We start from the raw sequence: 20,630 nt of genomic DNA, 5'->3' as shown, positions 1-20,630 counted from the left end.
ACACACACACACACACACACACACACACACACACACACACACACACATTTACATATGTATAGGAAGCAGCCCAGGCTCTCAGAATCAAAGGGCCTGGGTTCAATCCCCACATACCTATCACACACTAGCTGTGACAAAGAGCAAGTTACTTAAAATTTACATATTTCATTCTCCTCAATCCTAAGTGGAAACAATAACAGAATCTGCCCCATAGAGTTGTTCTGAGAATTAAATGACATACAGCATATAAGTATTTAGAAGAGTGTCTGGCACCAAATAAGTGCTCGGTAGACGTAATCTATAATAATAATAATTATTATTATTTCCCAACAATGACACGCTCTGACACTGCACACTCTCTCACACCCAGACACCATACAATTTTTATTTTTTTTTGTGGTACGCGGGCCTCTCACTGTTGTGGCCTCTCCCGTTGCGGAGCACAGGCTCCGGACGTGCAGGCTCAGCAGCCATGGCTCACGGGCCCAGCCGCTCCGCAGCACATGTGGGATCTTCCTGGACCGGGGCACGAACCCATGTCCCCTGCATCGGCAGGCGGACTCTCAACCACTGCGCCACCAGGGAAGTCTGACACCATACAATTTTTAACACACACCTTCAGAACACACAAACACAGTCTGTTCTCCCTTACATTTATATATTCCCACCCACTTTAAAGCAACATTAGATGTAATTATGGCATTTCTTCTGTGCTTTTTTTTTTTTTAACCTCACACGACTCTCCCAGTAGCCCTATGAGAGTAGGAACTGGTGGCAAGCTATTGTGGAAGGAGGCATTACATTTTCACATTTCACAGATACAGAAATGAGTCCAAAGAGTTGGAGTAAGCCTGACCTGAAGCTGCCCTGAGAACGCCCATCTCAGACCCCCAGCCCAAGCGCTCTCCAGTAGACTGGCTGCCTGGGCTGTACACATCACATACACGAGATACACTCAGATTCCTGGAGCCAGGAGAGTTTCTATATCCAGGTAAAGACTTGTCACACCCTTTACCCATGCGGATGCCCCCCCCCCAATTCACACACACCTCACTCTGGCCTATGCCCAGCCACACCCCACCATATCTCACCTTTCCAGCTGCTGCAAGGCCGTCTTCATGGACTTCAATTGCTGGAAGTGGCAGGACATGTCTGTGGCCAACACCATCTCGATGACCAGGGCCCGCAGCTCTCTGAAAGGACAGAACCCAAGTATTGATCAGCACTGCTAGGCAGGAGTTCCGGGAAGTGGGGAAAGAGGGTTGGGGTGAGGGGGTCCCTAGGGATGCCCACTCCTGGCTTCTGCTCACACAAACTCATCCTTGGTGAGGTTGATGAAAATGTTCATCTCGTCGTCCTGCATTATTCGGAAAACAGAGCTGATGTGGTGATTCTCCAGCACTGAGCGATCATTGTACAGGATGGCGCATTCTGACCTGCAAAGCCCAAGTCACCGTGTCCGGCCCTCTGCACCTCCACTCGGCCCCTCCTGCCCCTGCCACGTCCCCACCCCTCACTTGGTCTGGATGTGGAAGCTGTTGGTAGTGCCAGTGTGCTCATAGTCGTGGATGGCTGCAGCAAAGATAACGGCCAGGACCTCGATCTCCGACAGGCAGTGCTGGGAGAAAGAGCCAGACGATGAGAGGGGGCGGACCCCCTGCCGGCCGCTGCCCAAAGACCTCCACACACAGGCAGGACTGCTCAGCCCAGCCCTTCCATTCTTCGAGGCCAGCTCTTGGGCTAATGCAGCCACGTTTCTCAGCTCCCGGAATGGCCAAAGACCTTCCTCCATCTCAACCAGCAACATTCCCATCACATCCCGGCACACATCCCCAGCGCTGCCCGTGAAGTTACGGTCCACCCAGGAATACTCTAGAGTGAGTAAGCCCAATCTGAATCTGTAAAGACTCTGGGATGCCAAAGAAGAGGAACCAAAGAGAGAAAAAAGGAAATGGGAGTAAAGTCTAGACTTCCCGGTTCTGCAGCCATAAGACCCTGAGTCACAGAAGACTGATTTCCAGGGCACCTACCACCATCCCTGTGCGGAGCAAGAAGCAATGGACCGTCTGTGTAACGTCAGCTGCATGGATCTGGTTATGGTAAGGGTTCTTGTACTTCCCATAACCTGTCTCCAAGGCATCCAGGAAAGTCATCAAAAACACAGTGGGAATCTGCAATAGGACGGAGGAAATCGAGATTTGTGGCGGATGTGCGGGAATGGCAGGCGGCCGAAGACGGAGGTCAGCAAGGTCCATTCTTTGGAAGGCAACAGGGCATAGGAGAGCGCTGGCTCTGCAGTCGGGTGAACCTGGGTTCTCATCCTGGCTCTACCACCTGCTGGCTGTGTGACCTTGTGCAAGTCACGTGCCTTCCTGTGCCTCAGATGCTTAACTGCAGAATGAAGATAATACCACCTACCTTGAATTTAATGAGATAAGCACAAGGCACTTAGTAAGTGTTCTCTAGAGAGTAGCTATAATTATTATTATTTCCCTGGAGATTTTTAAGAAGAGGAAAGAAAGTTTCCCTCCTACCTTCCAACCACTTTACCCCATCCCCAAGCCAATACCATGGAGAGGGGCTCAGAAGCAAATGAAAGAATAAGATGACCCGGAGAGGCCCCTCTAGCCAGATGTGGATCACCCCCTCCTCTGAGAAGCCTTTCCCACCCTTCGACCACCACACACACACACCCAAGCACCAGGAACCAGAGGTCTGTCGGGCTGCAGGCTATTCAATCCTGTCTCAATCCTGTCTCTGCATGTGCCCTGGGGTACGTTTGCTTCCTTCAAAGGCCCAAGGTTCCCAGAGGGCGGGGCTGGTGTCTGTACCTGTCCCTAGATCTCTGAGGCTGCAAGGAGAGCGGGGGTTCAGGACTTGAGGAAGCTTCTGTAGAGATGCGCAGTAGTGACGAGGCAACAGAGGATGTGCCACTAGTCAGTCGGACCCTAACGTCCCCCGCCCCAACCCCTGGAGGGCTGTGCCCCAAATTCAGGGAATTTTAAAGGACTGTTTCCACGACAACCGCCCTTGCTTTTGCGTTGCCATGGTGTCCCTGGAGGAAGGGAAGGGAAGGGGAGGAGCATGGGAGGGGCTGGGTACCCAGGAAGGGAATGTGGAGCTTGAAAAGGGCGGCTCCAAGGGGGTCTCTACTACTAGAGCAAGAAGGCTCCTCTCTCTCTAACTGCCTTGGAGCAAGGTGGGCTGGGGTGAGGCCAAACCCAACGTGATGCAGTTACTCTCGGAGTTCCCCGGAACCAGTCCTTCCGGGTGAGGAAGCACCTGTGGGAGAACTTGGTGTCTGGAGTAAGCCTGAGAACCAGTCTGGAGAAACACGAGCTGGGAAAAGTCTTAGGAAAAATAAGAGCCTGCTGTTCTCCGTCCTGGAGAGGGCAGGATTGGAAAGAAGAAGAAAACGCAACTGCAGAACAGGGCTCGGGAGGCACTGAAGAAAATCTCAGCTGAGCATCTCAGGGACGTTCTGGAAACCCCTTGGGAGTTGTAAAGGGAGGAGTCAAAGGTCGAGGAAAGGCTCTCACACACCAATAGTCTGTTACAGTGAAGTGGAGGCACAGGTGGCCGGGTGACCTCCCAGAGCCCTCTGGGAGGGGCCCTCCAGCTGGACTCCTTTGACCCCCCCCCGCCAAACCCCTCAGAACACACATGTTCTCCTCCACCCCAACGCCTCACCCAAGCGCTCGCCAAATATCCCCATGGCGACTCCTCAGCCCCCCTCACCCTCCACTTCCAAGTGTGGTTTTTCCACGTGCAAGTGATCTTTAACCAGCCCCTGTTCTCAAAAGACCCTCCCTCCTGGCACAGGATCTGAAGAAGACGTTAATCCTGTACACTTCCTGGCCAGCCAAACTGAAGAGCAAATCGAGTTCACACCCTCCCTCCTCTCCTACAGCCCTACATAGCCTTGCCAAGAGCTGACCCTCTCCCTAAAATTCCTTGGACAGAGACTAGAGCTGGAGGGGGAGGGGAGGGAGAGGCCCCCCCGAAACAAGTGGAGAGACACTAGTCCTGCAGGGCACGAGCTGAGAGCTTCTGACCTCTAAGCCTCCAGCGTCCATGGACAGGGGCAGGAGGGCTGAAACAGGGAGCTGAACTTGCAGCCAGCCTGGAGAGGACAAGTTAGGGGACAGAGCAAAGGGCAAGAGTGCAGAATCCTAGGCTGGCCAGTTTCAGGGCTAGAATCTTCCCCTAGAAAGCAGTACATGAAGCCAGAGGCTGGGACTGCAGCAAGTGAAGGAAAGGCTAGACTGGGGTGTGCACGGGGCGACTTCCCTGACAGTGAGACTGAGCCAGGGAGCCTGTGGAACCTGCTGCTTGTTGGGACTCTTTGAGAACAGGGTGGTGGGAGTAGAGAATCCTACCCAGAGGCCCCTGCTGCCCAACCTTAAAACGGCTGATGAGGTTGTGCCGGGTGAGCAACTCGGAAACAATGGTCCTCAGTGCGTGGTCATCAGATGCCCGGTTCAAGGAAAAGACATCAAAGCACCAGAGATCCAGGTTCTGTGGAGAAACAAGGAGCTAGGCAGGGAGACTCCCAAGGGGGACATCTCCTGCAGCAGCGAGGGCTGCACGTAGACTTCAAGGAGGACTTCCCAATGATTACAGAGGCTTGGGAAGCAGGAAAACAAAGAAGTGGTAAATAGGCCTCTTTCTTCCCAGATATCATTCAGTAGGGGAGTGACAAGAAGTCAGGAGTGTGCCTCTTGAGTGGGGAAAAGTTGTTTTGAGGAATATGGAAACTACAGTTAAAAGGGAAGGCAAAATTCATCCCGTAAAGCGTCTGAAAGTCCCAAGGACTGTTCCACCCCCCTCCAAGCTTCTCCTCTTGCCTGAAACCCCCGGGATCACCTTGAGACAGTTGAGGACCACAGTGGAATAGGTGGGGCCCACAGAGGTGTACGTTCTCCGGAACATCCTGAGGGAGAAGAACGAAAAGGAGCCCAGGTGTGAGGTCTGGGAATGGGGTCGGATCAGGCGGGGCTGTGCGGATAGGCCGTGGGCATGTGGGGCTGGTGGTACAGTGGGGTCCTGGAAGACGAGGGTGGCTGGGAACGAGGGACACAGCTAGGGGTAGAAGCTGGCAGGGCGTGGGTGAGCCTCACCGTTCCACGAAGATCCCAGCCTGCACCGCGTGCACGATGCTCCGGAACTTGGGCTTCTCCTCTGCTCGGCGGCCTTTGGCCCGGGCCTGCTGGGTGAAGGTGGAGGCCAGCCAGTCCCGCACCTCCGAAGGCACCGCGTCAGACCGCAGCTCCTGCAGCTCATCCTCCGTGTCCAAGATTTGCCTGAAGCCCCAGGAGGGGAGTCACAGAGGAAAGACGGCAGGTGCTTCCACAGCCTAGAGGCCCGGGCCCAGCCACACCTTGGAAACTCTCACACCAGCTCTCTCCCTTCTCTGACCCTCCCTTTCCTTTCTTTCGCTAAGTCTTTTTACTTCTGTTTCTCTATCTGATGTCTCCAATAATGAAACAGATCACTATGCGAGGTAGTGAGCACCCCAACTTTGGAAGTATTCAAGCAGACAGTGGAATGGATACCACCCATCGAGGATGCTACAGACCAGCAGCACTGTCCTCCAGAAATAAAATGCAAGCCACGTATAAGTTACTTTAAATTGTCTAGTAGCCACATTCAAAGGTTAAAAAAACAAGTGAAATCCATTTTAATGATAACGTTTCTTTAACCTAATACACGCAAAGTACTATCATTCCAATGTGGAATCAATATAAAAATATTAATGAGATAGTTGACATTCTTTCAAAATCTTTTGAAATCCAGCATGTATTTTACATACACATACATCTCAATTCACACTTGCCACGTTTCAAGCCCCACAGCCATGTGTGACCAGTGGCTCCCATCCTGGGCACGCAGGTCTGGAAGGCCTCCGCACTGGGAAGAAGGTTAGGACTAGATGAGCTTTAAGGTCCCTCCCAGCTCTGGAACGGTGTTCTCTTCTTGATGTCTGTGTTTGTCTCTGTCTCTGCAACTCTATGCCTGTACCTCTGCCGATATTTCTACCTATAGATCTATCTGCCCTCCCGCCCCTCCTCCCTGCTCTGGCCGGGTCAGGTTTCTGTCTGACTCCCCGGCCCTCCCTGAATCACTGTGTCTGTCTGGTATCTTTCTCCTCTGTGTGTGAGTTTCTCCCCCGCAGCCCCCTGTCACCACTCTCACCGCGTCTCATTTATGTAGACGGCCTCCAGCAGGGAAGCTGTGTACTCCAGGTTTTGCTTCAGCTCCTCAATGTTTACCTCCCCATTCTCCAACTGCTTCACCATGTAGCGCAGCCTGTAGGGGCCCGGGTACAGATAACCTGCTTAGGCGCTGCCACCTTGTCAAGAGAACAGGATACCTCTAATAGGATGCATTTTACAAAAACAGCCTCAGTCTTCCATAACCCATTAATCTTTCTAATAGAATAAAAGCAGCTGGGCTTCCCTGGTGGCAGAGTGGTTAAGAATCTGCCTGCCAATGCAGGGGGCACAGGTTCGATCCCTGGTCTGGGAAGATCCCACATGCCACGGAGTAGCTAAGCCCATGCGCCACAACTACTGAGCCTGCGCTCTAGAGCCTGCAAGCCACAACTACTGAAGCCTGTGCGTCTAGAGCCCGTGCTTCCCAACAAGAGAAGCCACGACAATGAGAAGCCCGCGCACCACAACAAAGACCCAACATAGCCAAAAATAAATTAATTAATTAATTTTTTTTTAAAAAGCCCTGGTCCGGGAAGATCCCACATGCTGTGGAGCAACTAAGCCCATGCGCCACAACTACTGAGCCCGCGTGCCACAACTACTGAAGCCCGTGCACCTAGAGCCCATGCTCCGCAACAAGAGAAGCCACCACACTGAGAAGCCCACGCACCGCAACGAAGAGTAGCCCCCGCTCGCCGCAACTAGAGAAAACCCACGTGCAGCAACAAAGACCCAATGCAGCCAAAAATAAACGAACAAATTAATTAATTTTTAAAAAAGGAATTTAAAATATAACAGCAGCTAATGTTTTTCATCACAGGCCATTGCCACTGCCTTACTAAGTTTACCTAGCCCCCAAAGTTAAATCTCGGGCTCTTCCATGGTCCCCACCCCCTCTGACCTCTCAACGCCCCCATTTTAGTCAGTGTTTCCTGAAAACTCTTGTTTAGAGTGCCCAGGGCCCAGCAGAATTAGGCAGGTACAAGCTCCCGGGGTGATGTTTTGGGGATGAGCTGTTTCATAGTCTGAATAACCAAGAGCTGAAACTGCTTATTTCCCCCTAAGAGAGGGCTTTGGGATCAGCAGCCATCAAAAGAGCCCCCAGCATTCTTTCATTATGTCTTTTGGTCTTGGCGGGGAGGGGGTACGTGTCCACAGCCCCGCTGTCTCTGGCAGGGATGGCAAAGACACAGAACAAAGACCAATCTGGATTGGTCTTTCGCCTGGCCTCACTCCATCCCGGCAGAGCTAATCGATTATGATTCCAGAATCCATCAACCAGGACAAAGCAGGGTTAACCCCTGCCTCCCCAGTGCCACTCCAGAGAGAACCTCTGGCCAAGGGGGACTGTACCCATCCCCTACCTCTGCCCCGTGGCAGCTTCCCACAGAGCCAAAGTGGGGAGGGTGGGGTTGGAGGTCTCACTTCGGGATGCTTTGCCTGAAGGAACAATATTTTGCCCTCATGAATTCCGGGAGATTAACAGGGAGGCTTCTTAAAAGTCTGGTTTGTGACTGCCTGAGTCCAGACCAGGCAGTCACAAAGCAAACAGAGCTCTCTGACTTTAGATGGTGATTTTAAAGAAAGCGATGAAACATTCCCCTCTGGCTCCTTCCCCCAGCCCTGCCTCACCCCATCCCACCTAAAACCAAGATGGTGTGAAATGGTGGCCAGCACAGTTCCCCACTGAGAGGGGCTTCAGAATCCCAAGGTCACCCTATGAGTCAGGGAGGAGAAGAGAATGAGTCAGGGACTGGAGGCTGAAATTAGCATCGATTCCTAGGGATGCCGGGGTGGGGGTGGGGGTGGGGGTGGGGGTGGGGGGGAGGGAGAACAATGGCATTCCTGAACAGAAGCAGCTCTAGAATCCCGGGGTCTCAGCAGCTTTGGAATAGGGGCATCCAGAATAGCCAGCCCCAGGAAGCGTCACTGGCCAACTGTCACCTCAGGGACCAGCAGTCCTGGCCAAAGACAGGTCTGAATGCAAATGGGGCAGAAGGGAAAGGGGAAAAATGGGTGGGGAAGGAAGGTGGAGGGTGACACTGCAGCCTCCTTGGTGGGCTACCTTCAAATATCACTTCCAGCCTTCCTGCTGCACCATCTCCATGTGGAAAGAGCAGGTGGTTCCACAAGGAAGAGTCTGGGTTCAGTAAAGCTCAGCCCCAGCTCAGGCTTCATTAGGGAGGAGGAATAGAGGCTGACAACATAAAATGCTTCCAGGGGGCTTCCCTGGTGGTGCAGTGGTTAAGAATCCGCCTGCCGATGCAGGGGACACGGGTTCGAGCCCCGGTCCGGGAAGATCCCACATGCCGCAGAGCAACTAAGCCCGTGTGCCACAACTACTGAAGCCTACACACCTAGGGCCCGTGCTCTGCAACAAGAGAAGCCACTGCAATGAGAAGCCCACGCACCACAACAAAGAGTAGCACCCCACCCCCCACTCACCGCAACTAGAGAAAGCCTACGCGCAGCAATGAAGACCCAACGCAGCCATAAATTAATTAATTAATTAATTAATTATTTTAAAAAAGGCTTTCCAGCCAATGGGCTGGAAAGGAGCAACTGAGAGCTGACCAGAGATCACAGAGGAAAGAGATACACTCTGCCATTGGGGCACACGGCTTCCCTCTCCTGGTCAGTCCCCATGGCCAGGGACCCTCAACTCTGGGGACACACAACCCAGGAAGAAGAAAAGGCCTCTGGTCCCATCTCTTCCCAATCCCAGCCCCAGTCTTCCATTTCGATCAGCCCCTTTTACAGTGGAAAACTCTGCCCACTAGGGGTCAATGCCCACCACCAAAGTTCTTCTTTCTTGAGCCACCTAGGGAAACTCACTTCCCAGCACAAGCTCCCAAGTGAACAGCCAAGCCCATGGGTGCTCATTTGCATGTATTTGCATAATCTCTGACTATGTTGCCTGCTCTACATTTTAAAAAGGGCTTTCCCCTACATTATCTCCTTTTGTCTTCACAATGGGCCTAGAGGGAGGGAGAGAGGGAGGCGGGAAGGCAGTGCTGTCCTTATTTCCAATGCAGAAACCCAGGCTCCCAGCACAACTCTGGGAGGCAGGACTCCTGGATGCAGACCTTTCACTTCCTGGCTCTGAGTCCTGGGCAAGTCACTAATTCTTCATCAGTGTCTATCAAAGTGTGGCCTGTAGACCACTGCATCTGAATCACCTGGGATACTTGTGAAAATTTTAGATTCTGGGCCTCACTGCACACCTACTGAACCAGAATTTCTGAAGTTTGGGTCCAGGGATCTGCATTTTTAACAAACATTCCAGATAATTCTCATTCACACTAAAGTTTGAGAACCTTTATTTTCAAGCTTCAATTCCTTCATCTGTTAAATAGTGAGGATAATAGTAAACCACCTGTTAATAAGAGGAGTAAATGAAAGAATGTATGTGAAAGGCCTGGCATATAAAACGAGGCTCTTTAAACATGAGTTGAATTGGAATTAACTGACCAGCATCATGCTGGCCCAGCTCACGCCTCACTCCCTTCAAGTCCAACAAGCACCTACCTGCCTTCTTGATCCCAAGTCCAGGTGGAGAAGAGTGAGCCTAGTTTGGATGGAGGCTGGTAATTAGGAAGCCCCCTAACAGAGGAAATGAGAGGATGATAATGACCATGATCTCTCCTTTATAATTACAGACCTGACTTGAGCCTCACAATCTCCTTATGGGGGAGGTTATAAGACTCGTCCGAGGTCACACAACTTGTCAATCTCACTCAGGTCGGCAAGCTTACAACTCACTCTACTGGAGCTTAACTGTGTCCCAAACACCAAAAGCGAGGCTGGACCCCACTGCATCACAGCTCCTTCAGGGTCAGTCGTCCAGCCTTCCTGGGGTGATGGTGTCTGCAGACACAACCAGACCCCCAGGAAACTGGGGGTGTCTTGATGTCACTGACAGTGACTTTTCTATCCTGGCTGCTGCGCCCAGAGCACACAGTACATGCTCGGTAAATGTTCATTAAACAATAAAAGGGAAAGGGAGCAGATTAATCAGGTCGGGGGCTATCTGCCAGCACTCCCAATTGAGATCTCAGGGCTTGGGAAGCAGAGTGCGGTTGTAGGCTGGCTTTCAACACACCCCTCCCTCCAAGTTCCTCCCATCTCCACCTCTCGATGTTGTCCAGGAGCTCTTTTATAGCTCCTGTTGAAATCTGAACCCAACACGATCCAGATACCAGAAGGAGGGGAGGAGGGAGGAAAAGAAAGATTAAAGAATAAATTTGACAAATGGGGAGGCCAAGGAAGGGACCTGGACTCCGGCAGCTAGAAGGATCCAGGTGGTGAACTTCTCCCTCCTGAAGTTACATAACTCTCCCCACGTGTCTCCCCACGACACTTCCTGGCCTGGCGAAACCTGGAAGCTTCCCAACAGTCCTTCCACTCCACTCCTAGCCTTGGTTCACCACCACCACTTCTTTCTCCTTTATCTTCAGTCCCCACACCACGACGGGAAAGCCTCAGGTCCTGACTGCTGGAGGCCCCAGTCGCTCCCAGCTCTAGGCAGCCAGCTGGAAAAGGGGGCTCTGAGCAGTAATAATCCCAACGCCCCAGAAGAGTGCAGCTTCTCCAGCCCCCATCGGACGATCTGACAATTTCCAAAGTCCCCTGCCACTACTCCCTGAAAGATCACTGTAAGTAGAGGGCTTAGGACAGGGCGGCCTCAAGCTAAGAGGCTGGGAGTTGAGAGAAGAATCCTATTTCCCTCTGGAGGTTTTAAAACCAGATGAGGAGATACTGGAGGAATACGAGGTCCTAAATGATGCTGGGGGTCAGGAAGGAGAGAAAGAGGGGAAACACTGCTAAGTCACCTGCCCCTGCTAACACACACACACACAGCATATGGGGCTGTCAGGTCTTGATCCCTCCCCTCCACCAAACTACAACTGGTAGACCCACAGCAGCCTGTCCGCCTCCTCCCCTCCCTCTTCCTCATCCCTGGCGCCTACCTGAGGATGGGGCCCTGGAGGTGGCGCCTCGGCACAGGAACAGGGCTTGCCATGGGAATCAAAGTTTCCTACTTCAAAGTATCAAAATGCTGCCCCCGGGCCCCCTGGGCCCCTGAGGGGAATGGCTCCCTCTTGGGCCCCTGACTTCCTCCTCCAGGTCTCAGCAAAAGTGACTGACCAGAGAGAACTTGGGGCAGGAGAACAGCAGGAGCCTGGCTGGAGGAAGGAGTGATGAGGGAGAGACCCAGCCCACAGCAAGTGGGTGAGAGGCCGCAGGAAGTTTCACATCTGAATCAGACTGAAAACAAGAATCTGTTCTCAGAAGAATCCCAGAAAGGACAGAAATAGTACAGGCCAGCCCCTTGCTCTGAGGAGGTGGGGCTCCTCTTTGGGGAGAAGGAAAGGGTTAGCAGGAGGCTTAAGGGTGCAGGGACAGGGAACCATCCTGAATTTGTCCATGAGAGGAAGTCTGTAGTGAAGGGAAAGGGCCCTGCAAGAGCCCCTCAGCGAGGCTAAGGCAGATTCGGCTCCCTCCCAGGGTCTTTTTCCGGGGCCATTCTTCAAAATGAGCTTTAACCCACCTGAAAGTATGGAAGCAAGACCGGAAGAGAACTAGGAACTGCAGGAGAGGGGCTCGCTAAAGCTAGGGATCCGGGGATCCTTACCCAGAGATCCGCTCAACAGGAAGGGAAGCCCCCGCCCAAGTGGTGACTGAAAGTCAGAAGGACTTGCTCATCGAAACCGAGAGGCTGGGCAAGTTTCTTTAATACTCCCAGCTCCAGTTTCCTTATCTGTAAAACGGGGACTGGGGAATAACCGTGAATTAACTGGAGAGAGGTCAATCCAGCCCAGAGGGAGAAGGGAAGTGATGGGATAGCCTAGAAAGTGCCTGGGAACCAAGACCCCTCTTTCTCCTCCTGGCTTTGCTCTCGCTCAGGTTAGGAAGAAAAGAACCCGGCCTCTGCGGCGCGAAGTGCGCATACAGCTCCAGCCCGCCTCCGGATTGGCTGTGGGGTGACGTCACCAATACAAGTGCATTGGGGCCGCGATTGGTCAGCGGAGGGGCGAGGCGGGGCTAAGGAGGAGAACCGGAGTGAAGCCAAACGCAGCGAGTGAAGAGAGTTCCGCTCGATTACAGTCTCTTTAATCTACGGCCTAGGGCTGGGGGGAACGTGGGGATGAGGAAAAGCGACTAGAGGGGATGAGTATGACAGGAGAAAGAGAAAAGAAAGGAAACGGGCCAAGAGCCAGGATTTTGTGACGGGAAGTCTTGCTCCACCCCCCGCACACACCCCGCCTCGCACCCCTCCCCACCAAAAGCAGGGAGAAATCAAAATACCTTGTCACTGTGCCATAGCCTTGAAGGCTTATAAACAAATGAAGTTTGGGAAATTACTGGGACCAGCGGAAGCGGGCTTCAGCAGCAGCAAGAAGCAGCAATGCAGGCTAAATGTCTACAAAGTTGTGTTCTAGTGAACTCCTGGTAGCCATGCAGCGCAGCCTACCTAGGCCGCTGCGCTAGGTAGTGTTTTTAGAGAGAAAGGACTAGACCCAGAGTCAGAGACCTAGAACTGCCACCCAGAGGATGAGGGACAAGTTATTCAGCCTGCTCTGTAGACAAGCTCGCTTGGAGAGATACAGATGGGGTGGGAGTGGGGGCAGGTGGTACACCAGCAAACACCAACCCAAGCCAGCTCCCCTCCCTCACCTGACTCCAGGCCCAGCCCCCTGAGCCAAGTAGGCACTAACCTCAACCATCCTACTGAAAGGTAGAGATTTCTTAGACTAGAAAAGCTCTGGAGAGGATGTCTTGTCCATCCCTCTGCTCTCTTGCCCAGTAGAACCAAAGATTGTTGGACAAATAACGGCTTACCACATCACCCCACGTGCATACATGCTGCATCATCCCAGCGTGCACCCCGTACATGCTCATCCCAGCCTATAATCAACTGTTCCTAATTAGAAAGGATATTGATCAACCACCATCCCTTCCTGGGAAAAAAAAATTTTCACACGTATCCACTCACCCACACATATATACACATGCCACACTCTACCTCTGTCTGAGCTAAGGAGACTGTTCCCTGGATGGGAGGCAGGGCATAGATGTGATGATCCCAGCATGAAGTTTCCTTCAGCCCTTAAATGTAGTTTTAAAATAGCAAGGAGCCCAACTATAATGCCTCCCTCCCTGGTCCATCCCCACCATTCCCCACCTGCACTGAAGAACAGGAGCTGGAATAGGGGATGAGCAAAGCATAGGAGCCTCTGCCTGTGGTCAGAGAAGAGGGGTGTGAGGGGGAGTGGGTGGAGGGGTGTTGGGGAAGGAATTACCCGGCTGATCTAAAGGCTCCAAAATCTCAGAAACTGAAAAAAATCAAGGAAATCATCTAAATCCAATAGAAAAAGGATATGAATTAAAATCAGGAGATTTTTCCTGGACTTTAGCACTATGTGTGACCTTGGACAAGACACCCTGGGCTCCAGTTTCCTTGTCTGTAAAATGGGTAAGTACACGCTTCATAGAATTCTCACAAGGATCAAATGAGATCATATGAGAGCACCCTGGGAACTATAAAGTGATGCATAAATGCAAAAGATTACTATTTAGTTTTTATTTTAGTTAGTTCAGCAAGGTTCATTACAACTCCTCCATGAACAAAGTCCCCCGTGCCCACCCTTGTACCGAGGGCCCCTGATGTGGAAAAGCCCAGTCTCCCCGCCACCACCATTCCAGATGTCTGGTCTCCTCCCTGGCTCCTTATTCCAGGGACCAGGGAAGCAGCAGAAGCGGAAGCTAGGGACATGCACAGCATGGAGCTCCAGAGACCAGGAACAACCAGATCCCCACCTTACCCAAGTACTGCCGCTCCCCTCACTCCCCTGGCTTCCCACTGCTATACAGGCAGCCCCAGTTCTGGCAGCTGGCTGGGCACAGTGGCGGGGGTGGCTCCAGAGATAAAAATAGCCCCCCTGGTGACAGAGCTGGGGTGCCATCCCGGGAGGCGGCAGGCCTCAGGTTGACATGGCAGCGGTGGTGAGAGATCTCCAGGTACTGGACAGAGGAGCTGGATGGAGGGATGGTCGAGGGAGAATTGAGCAGGGCTTGGGGAAAGCTGGTGGGTAGTGGGGGAAGGACAGGAGCCAGGCGAGTGGAGGGAAATGAGGGAGAGGGGCAGGAGGTATTAAGGGGGCAGGGAAGGAAAGAAAGGGCACTTGAAAAGCGCTGCTGAAGAAGGTCTGGGAAACACTGAAGAAGAGGGGGAGTGGTCGGCTCACACCCCACGTGTGTCTGAAGGCAACTCCCCCCCTACGCCTCCTGACCAGAAGCCCTTTCTAACAGGTGTTCCTAGCAACAGCCCAGCACAGCTCAGATCCGCTGAGGCAGGGGTAATCTAAGCAGCTGGAGCCTCAGGCCAGACTAATAAGAACCCAGATACCCCAGCTGCCTGCCCAGCACACAAATGAATCCCGTCTCCCTCAGGCTTCAGCCCTTGAAAGAGGGAGGAAATAGGCGGGGTGGGCAAGAAGGTCAGGGGAAGGGTAGCCAGAGAGGAGGCTCCCAGAACCCCGCCCAGGAGAACTCCGTCTCTGGCTCACTCGCTCACTCCTCTTCGCCCTCCCTGCACTATTTAATTCTGCTCATTAACCTCCTGCGCACGGATCTCCCCACCGGCCCTCCAAACCACATCCCAACAGATGTTCCCAGCAGATGCCCTGCTTCCAGGGGACCTGACAGATATTGAAGGGCGCCTGGGTTGGGAGAGTGAGTTGGAAGCTTGGCAAGGTACTGACTGCCAGTGTGACGGGAGCAGCTCTAGATTGTGAATCAGGATTTGAGTCTGGTCTCAGCCCTGCCCCCCACCTCACCGACTGTTTCTGGGCATCAGTTTCCCCCTCTGTAACACATTATGGTTCTCAGAGTCACTGCCTGGGTTGGAGGCACTAGGGAAGCAGGGTGCCTGGGTCTCGAGTCCCTGGTTGGAGTTTATCTTTCTGACTGGCTCACTGCTTCCCCCAACTTAGCCCTAACCTGATGCTTTAAAGGAGGAGGGTGGCTTTCTTCTTTACCGTAGGAAGGTTACATTCTAACCTCCATGAAATTTCCAGGAAGTTCTCCTGCATATCTATCTTTAGTCCATCTCGCTGCAATGAAAACAACAGCATTTTCTTGGCATTTCAAAGAAGAACAGAAAGGAAGAAAATGGGCAGGACAAAGAAGCCTTTGGGGTGAGTCTGGTGCAATTTGATTAATTATATTTCTTTCAGATTGGAATTTCTAAAGCTACTGCTTGTAGAGAGACGGTTGGAGTTTAGGGAGCCTGATAATACTGTTGGCATGTGTGCTTACTCATCCCAGGCCCCGAGAAGTTTCCAAACAAGGTGGGCGCAGAGGAGAGACTAGGCGGATGGTGCCAAGTTAGATGATCAAGAGATCATAAACAGGGGAGCAGAGAAGCCAAGGAATAGGAAGGAAAGAAGCTTCTCTTGTCCCCAGGTCCTGCCTGCCAGAGAACCATTAAGCCCCCTGGAAGCCAAGCTCCCTTCCCAACCTAAACGGTGCCGACACCAGCTGGCAGGCTGGTCCCGCTGCGGCCACTGTAATTATCTGGCTACTCATTGCAGCTGCGGAATCAACTGACCTGGCGGCCTGGCTGGATCCAACAGTACCACCTGAGTACCCCCTTTCTAGCTTTCCTCCCAGCTCTGAGCCCCCAGGCCTCTCCCTGGATATGCCCTTTCTCCCCCCAAGCCTGCTTCTCCACCAAAACCCCAGCCCAGCTCCCTCAGTGGACCTCTGCCAGGTCTGGGATGCTGAAGCGTATCCTAACCTGCTGTTTTCTTCCCAGAGACGGAGAGGATGCCACTGGAACTGAGGGGAGGGGAGCAGCTGTAGGACGGGGGGCATGGGAGACAGAGGGGCAAGAACACTGGCACTAGGGACCTTCCTGCAATGAATGGATCACAACTCGCTTTTCTCCTTTTCCCTTCTCAGTAGCCCTTCTTGCCCCTCAAGTCCCATCTTTGCCCCACTCACTGTTCCCAGGATTCTCCCCCAGTTCTAGCAGACCATTAAGTCTTCCTCCCTTAGGGGACAATCTCATTATATAACAACTGGGAGACCAGTCTCCCAGTGGTCTCACCTGTGGCCCACCTGCTGCCCTGGTTCTGTCCCCCTTTCTCTGCTGCTGTCCTGAAGAGAGTTGGAAAATAGCTACTCAACTTCCATACCTGCGAAAATCAGCCCCCTGAGATCCAAAGGCAATTACCTGGCTTCCTCCCCAGAGGAGCTGGGAGGATGAGGTCACTGAGATGGCAAAAGAAAGGCCTTGCAGAATACAGGAGTTGAGGCCGGACTCGTCAGGCGGCCCCAAAGGGTGCCTGCAGCAAACTTGCCCCGAACCATCACCGCAATCACCGCAACAACACCTGAGCCGGTGGGGGATTGGGGGGTGGGGGGGTCCTGGCTCCTGACCAAGAAAGGGAGGAAGAGGGACAAGAGAGGAGAGCAAAATAGAGCCCAGCAGAGAAAGAGAAACCAGAAAGAGATGGGAACAAAGGAGGGAAGGGGCAGAGGAAAGGCTGCAGGAAGAATCAAAGAAGAGGAAAGCAGAGGGAGCAGAGAAGCTGCAAACAAATCCTTGATGATCCCCGTAAAGACTCAAAAAAGAGGGAAAGATCTGTTTCAAGGTTCCCGGCTCCTCCATCCCAGTCTGATGGGAATAGCCAGAAAAATAAAGAGGAGAAGATGAGACACAACCCCTCACTGCATTGACTTCAGGAGCTCCCTGGACTGGGGGCGGGTGGAAAGGGTCTAGAGACATCCAAGCTTCCTGAGTCTGTCACCTGGCCTTCCAGTCCCATAGCATCATCCCCAACCTACTTCACCCTCCTCCTGGCAAAAGTGATAAGTGGCAACCTCAAACGTGGGATCTCCTCTGCCTTTTTTAACTGGCCTCCTGGGGCTCCCAGGCAAGCAGAGTGCTTTTGGGTTCTAAGGGACTTTAGAGATTCTCTAGAATAGGATGTGTCGTACCTGGTTATATCACCCCCAGGCCTACAGACTTAGGATAAATGCCAGAGGGGAATTCCTCCAATGCTCACGGAACTCACCAACGCAGTCCCTAGGCTGCCCACACCCCCCAAAACTTAAAATTGCTCCATCCACTTCTAGTTTGACCAATCGGAAAGAGACGACAAGGAGTAAGTTTCTCTCTTTTCTTTTGACCTCAGGGGCCCACACCCTTTGTGGGACAGCCCTCTTCCCATCCCACCCAGCCTTCTATTCTCTAAGCTCAGTCACCTGCCTCACCCCCTGCCTCAGTCACCTGCCTCACCCCCTCCAGACAACCACTCAACAGCAAGACTCTTCCAAATCAGGTCCCAGACACCAGGACTCGAACCTATTAAGTCATTCATATTCCTGCCTCTTGAGTTTTTATTTTCTCCCCATCCAAGTCAATGGCCACCCATTTATTCCCATTCTGCTGCCTCTTCACACAGCAAGCACTCCTATGCTGAAAGAACTTCTGACTTTATCATTTAACAGCCACTTTCATATGGACGCTACCAAATAAAGAACAGAGACGCAGAGATTATGTGACTTCAAGGTCATGCAGCTAATACTTGGCAGAGTGGAAACAAGAGCTCGAGCTCAAGTCTCCCAATATTCCCTCTGCTCTTCCACTGCCACCACTCGGGTCCCCGGTCCCCTCCAGCCACCTGTTCTGACCAGAGGTTTGTGAAGTTCTCCCCTTGGTCTATATTTGAGTTCCCGTATCTCTGCACCTCCCCTTCACCTTACTGCAGGTGTTTTCCACCCTCTACCATCGAGGGATGCCTCATTCAAGACAAAGCTGGTGGGGGCAATGGCTGCCTCATTCAAGACAATAGAGGGGGATATAAAACCCAGGGAGGAGAGATTCCCTTTGCCATGGTCGAATATAAAGGAAGAAGGGCCAATCCAGGGAGGAAGGCACTAAAAATCATTCCCGCCAAGGCCTGCGAGAAATGATGCTCCTTTTTCTCCAGAGGTCCAGGGAGCCAGCTTATCCTGCAGTCTTCATGGCAGCTCCACAGCCATATGCAGAGAAAGGACAGCAGCACAGTTTTCAAAACAGAGCCACAGAAGATCAGTCCATGGGTCATATACAAAGTGAAGACAAAAGGTGGGATAAATCAGTGACGCACCCAGTCCAGTCCCTGGGCTTCTTCCTCCTGTGCATTTGATCTCCCCAGGATTGTCCAAACTTTGGGTGTGTCACAAACACACGCACCAGATCACACATACATATTATCCCATTACCTATACACACACTCACGTACATCATCTCATTCATACATAGGAAAATTTCAGGTATTCAGGTAAGCGCGTGTTTATTATCCCAACATATTTATTATCACACATGCCATTTATAAACATAAAAACAGACATCGTCATGGAGCTCACACTCCACCAAATGTCCTTGTCACTCACATCAACCTTTACCCAGATTCATATGTATACACGTCAGGCATTCACAATTTCATCCTGATACATCTCGTTCATATATCCAGATTGTTTCTGTATCCTCTCTGTAACTCCTTCAGTTCCAGGCTCTGGTCTGAGGTCCTCAAAAGAGAGGACCAGGGCTCCCGCAGTGGCAGAGTGGTTGAGAGTCCGCCTGCCAATGCAGGGGACACGGGTTCCAGCCCTGGTCCGGGAGGATCCCACATGCCGCAGAGCAACTAAGCCCGTGTGCCACGACTACTGAGCCTGCATGCCACAACTGCTGAAGCCCACGTGCCTACAGCCTGTGCTCTGCAACAAGAGAGCCCGCCTTAATGAGAAGCCCACGCGCCGCAACTAGAGAAGGCCCGCGCGCAGCAACGAAGACCCAACGCAGCCAAAAATAAATAAATAAAATAAACAAATTTTAAAAAAAAAAAAGAGAGGACCACACTTTTTGAACATCACCCTCTAAAAGCAACAACAAAAACAACCTCTCCCTTTCTTCCATCCCCATGCCTACTCCCCTCACCCCCTACACACAGGAACATACGCAACACATGATCAGAGACAGAACTGGGCTCTGTGACATATACAGGTATATTCATTAACTCATTTGTTCATTCCTTTATTTAAGAGCAATTTTTGAGTGCCTATTATGTTCTGGGTCCCACACTAAACTCTGATGCAACAAAGATGGGCAAAAATAATCCCCAGCTGGGTCTTTGCTCCAGGTCCCCTGAAATGACCTTGAACCACAGCTTAGGACATTGGGTCTAGACCATGGGAGCCTGAGTGTACACCATGTGGAGAAAGGAGAATAGAAAGGGATTGTGTCTATACTATCCCAAGGAAGAGGGAAGTTCTGTCTGTAAAATTCCAGGAGGAACTGGAGCAGAGAGGAGAGTGATGCTTGTACTATCCTGGGAGAGGGAGAGAGAGAAATCATATATGTGCTTTTCCTGTGTAGGTAACCCCCCCCAAAGGAAAATATGAGGCAGATACCAGAATGGTTGAATTTTACCACTTGGATGGGTGTGGCAAAACAAGGAGCAGGAGGCCTTCTCTACTCTCCACTCCATCTGTTGGAGTTGATCCATATTACAAGCTCCGCAGAATCAGGGACTGAGTCCGTTTTGTCCACCACTATATCCCCAGCATCCAGCACATCACCTGCCCCACAGGGGGCACTCAATTAATAGTTGTTAAATGAATGAATGAGCTAAGGATGGCAAACCAATCTCTGCTCATAGCTTTTCTTGTTTCACAAAAGACACCGAAAACCCTTTCAACTTCTACTGGCCCTTCCCCACACTTCTCAAGGCCCTCTGGTCTCAGAGAAGGGTGGGTAGGCAAGTCCAGTCCTCCATCTTAAGGTTAGAGATGCTGAAACTCACCTGGCCAATCCATCATCCCTGAACTGCCTGTCTCAGCCTCTCTCATGCCTCAGCCTATTAGTCTGCTTAGGTAGGAAAATCTTCCTGCTAGGTAGAGGTGAAATCCCACACTTAGAGACTCTCCAGCTAATATGCTCCAGATTCTGAATTTAGCTTTGGCAGAGTGCTAGTACGGGAAACAGAATTCCTGGATGGATGCCCTTCCCAAGAAGAAATTGCCCTGGACACTTATATTCCTATGGGCTTTTTTAACCAGAGGAAAAAAACACCAGGCCCAGGTTCCCTAAAGAGAATCTTGATGTCCCAGATTAGAAATTAAAAGGGTCGTAGGGGTGGGGGAGATAGGATATGTTGAGCATGGGAATCTATATATTCCATCTGTCTTCATTTCTGTTCAGTATCTAGTCCTGAGATAATCACGTCCATCTACCTATTTCCAGCCCCTTCCCATCCAGGCCTATTTGGGGACAGTGGTGACTGGGGGTGAGGGTGAGGGTTCTATTTCCATTTAAAGGAAGAAATGCCCTCTTTGCTCACCTCTTCAGAAACCACTCGACCC

The 20,630-nt window shown here is 51.9% G+C and overlaps 1 protein-coding gene across 12 annotated transcripts in view; it reads right to left on the bottom strand.

Annotated features, from left to right (window-relative positions):
• The window catches only part of PDE1B (phosphodiesterase 1B), a 28,269-nt gene that overhangs the window by 5,031 nt on the left and 2,608 nt on the right, over nt 1–20,630 (bottom strand). For 3 of the 12 annotated variants that reach the window (XR_003791029.1, XM_029204597.1, XM_029204599.1), the window contains exons 1-10: nt 11,186–11,749; nt 9,744–9,818; nt 6,196–6,309; nt 5,121–5,303; nt 4,867–4,933; nt 4,402–4,518; nt 2,031–2,171; nt 1,518–1,618; nt 1,311–1,436; nt 1,092–1,193 (exon numbers count right to left, since the gene is read on the bottom strand). Coding sequence is in view for 11 of the 12 variants with exons in the window: in XM_029204597.1 (XP_029060430.1) it covers nt 1,092–1,193; nt 1,311–1,436; nt 1,518–1,618; nt 2,031–2,171; nt 4,402–4,518; nt 4,867–4,933; nt 5,121–5,303; nt 6,196–6,309; nt 9,744–9,818; nt 11,186–11,238 (1,079 nt within the window). In the remaining variant the exon portion in view is untranslated. The other 9 variants (XM_029204600.1, XM_029204607.1, XM_029204601.1 and 6 more) reach the window with 6 other exon arrangements.

Source organism: Monodon monoceros, unplaced genomic scaffold (genome assembly GCF_005190385.1).
Source record: "Monodon monoceros isolate NGI ecotype Baffin Bay Population unplaced genomic scaffold, NGI_Narwhal_1 Super_Scaffold_6, whole genome shotgun sequence".
In the NCBI taxonomy this organism is placed as follows: domain Eukaryota; kingdom Metazoa; phylum Chordata; class Mammalia; order Artiodactyla; family Monodontidae; genus Monodon; species Monodon monoceros.
This window is presented reverse-complemented; position numbering and strand designations above follow the sequence as displayed.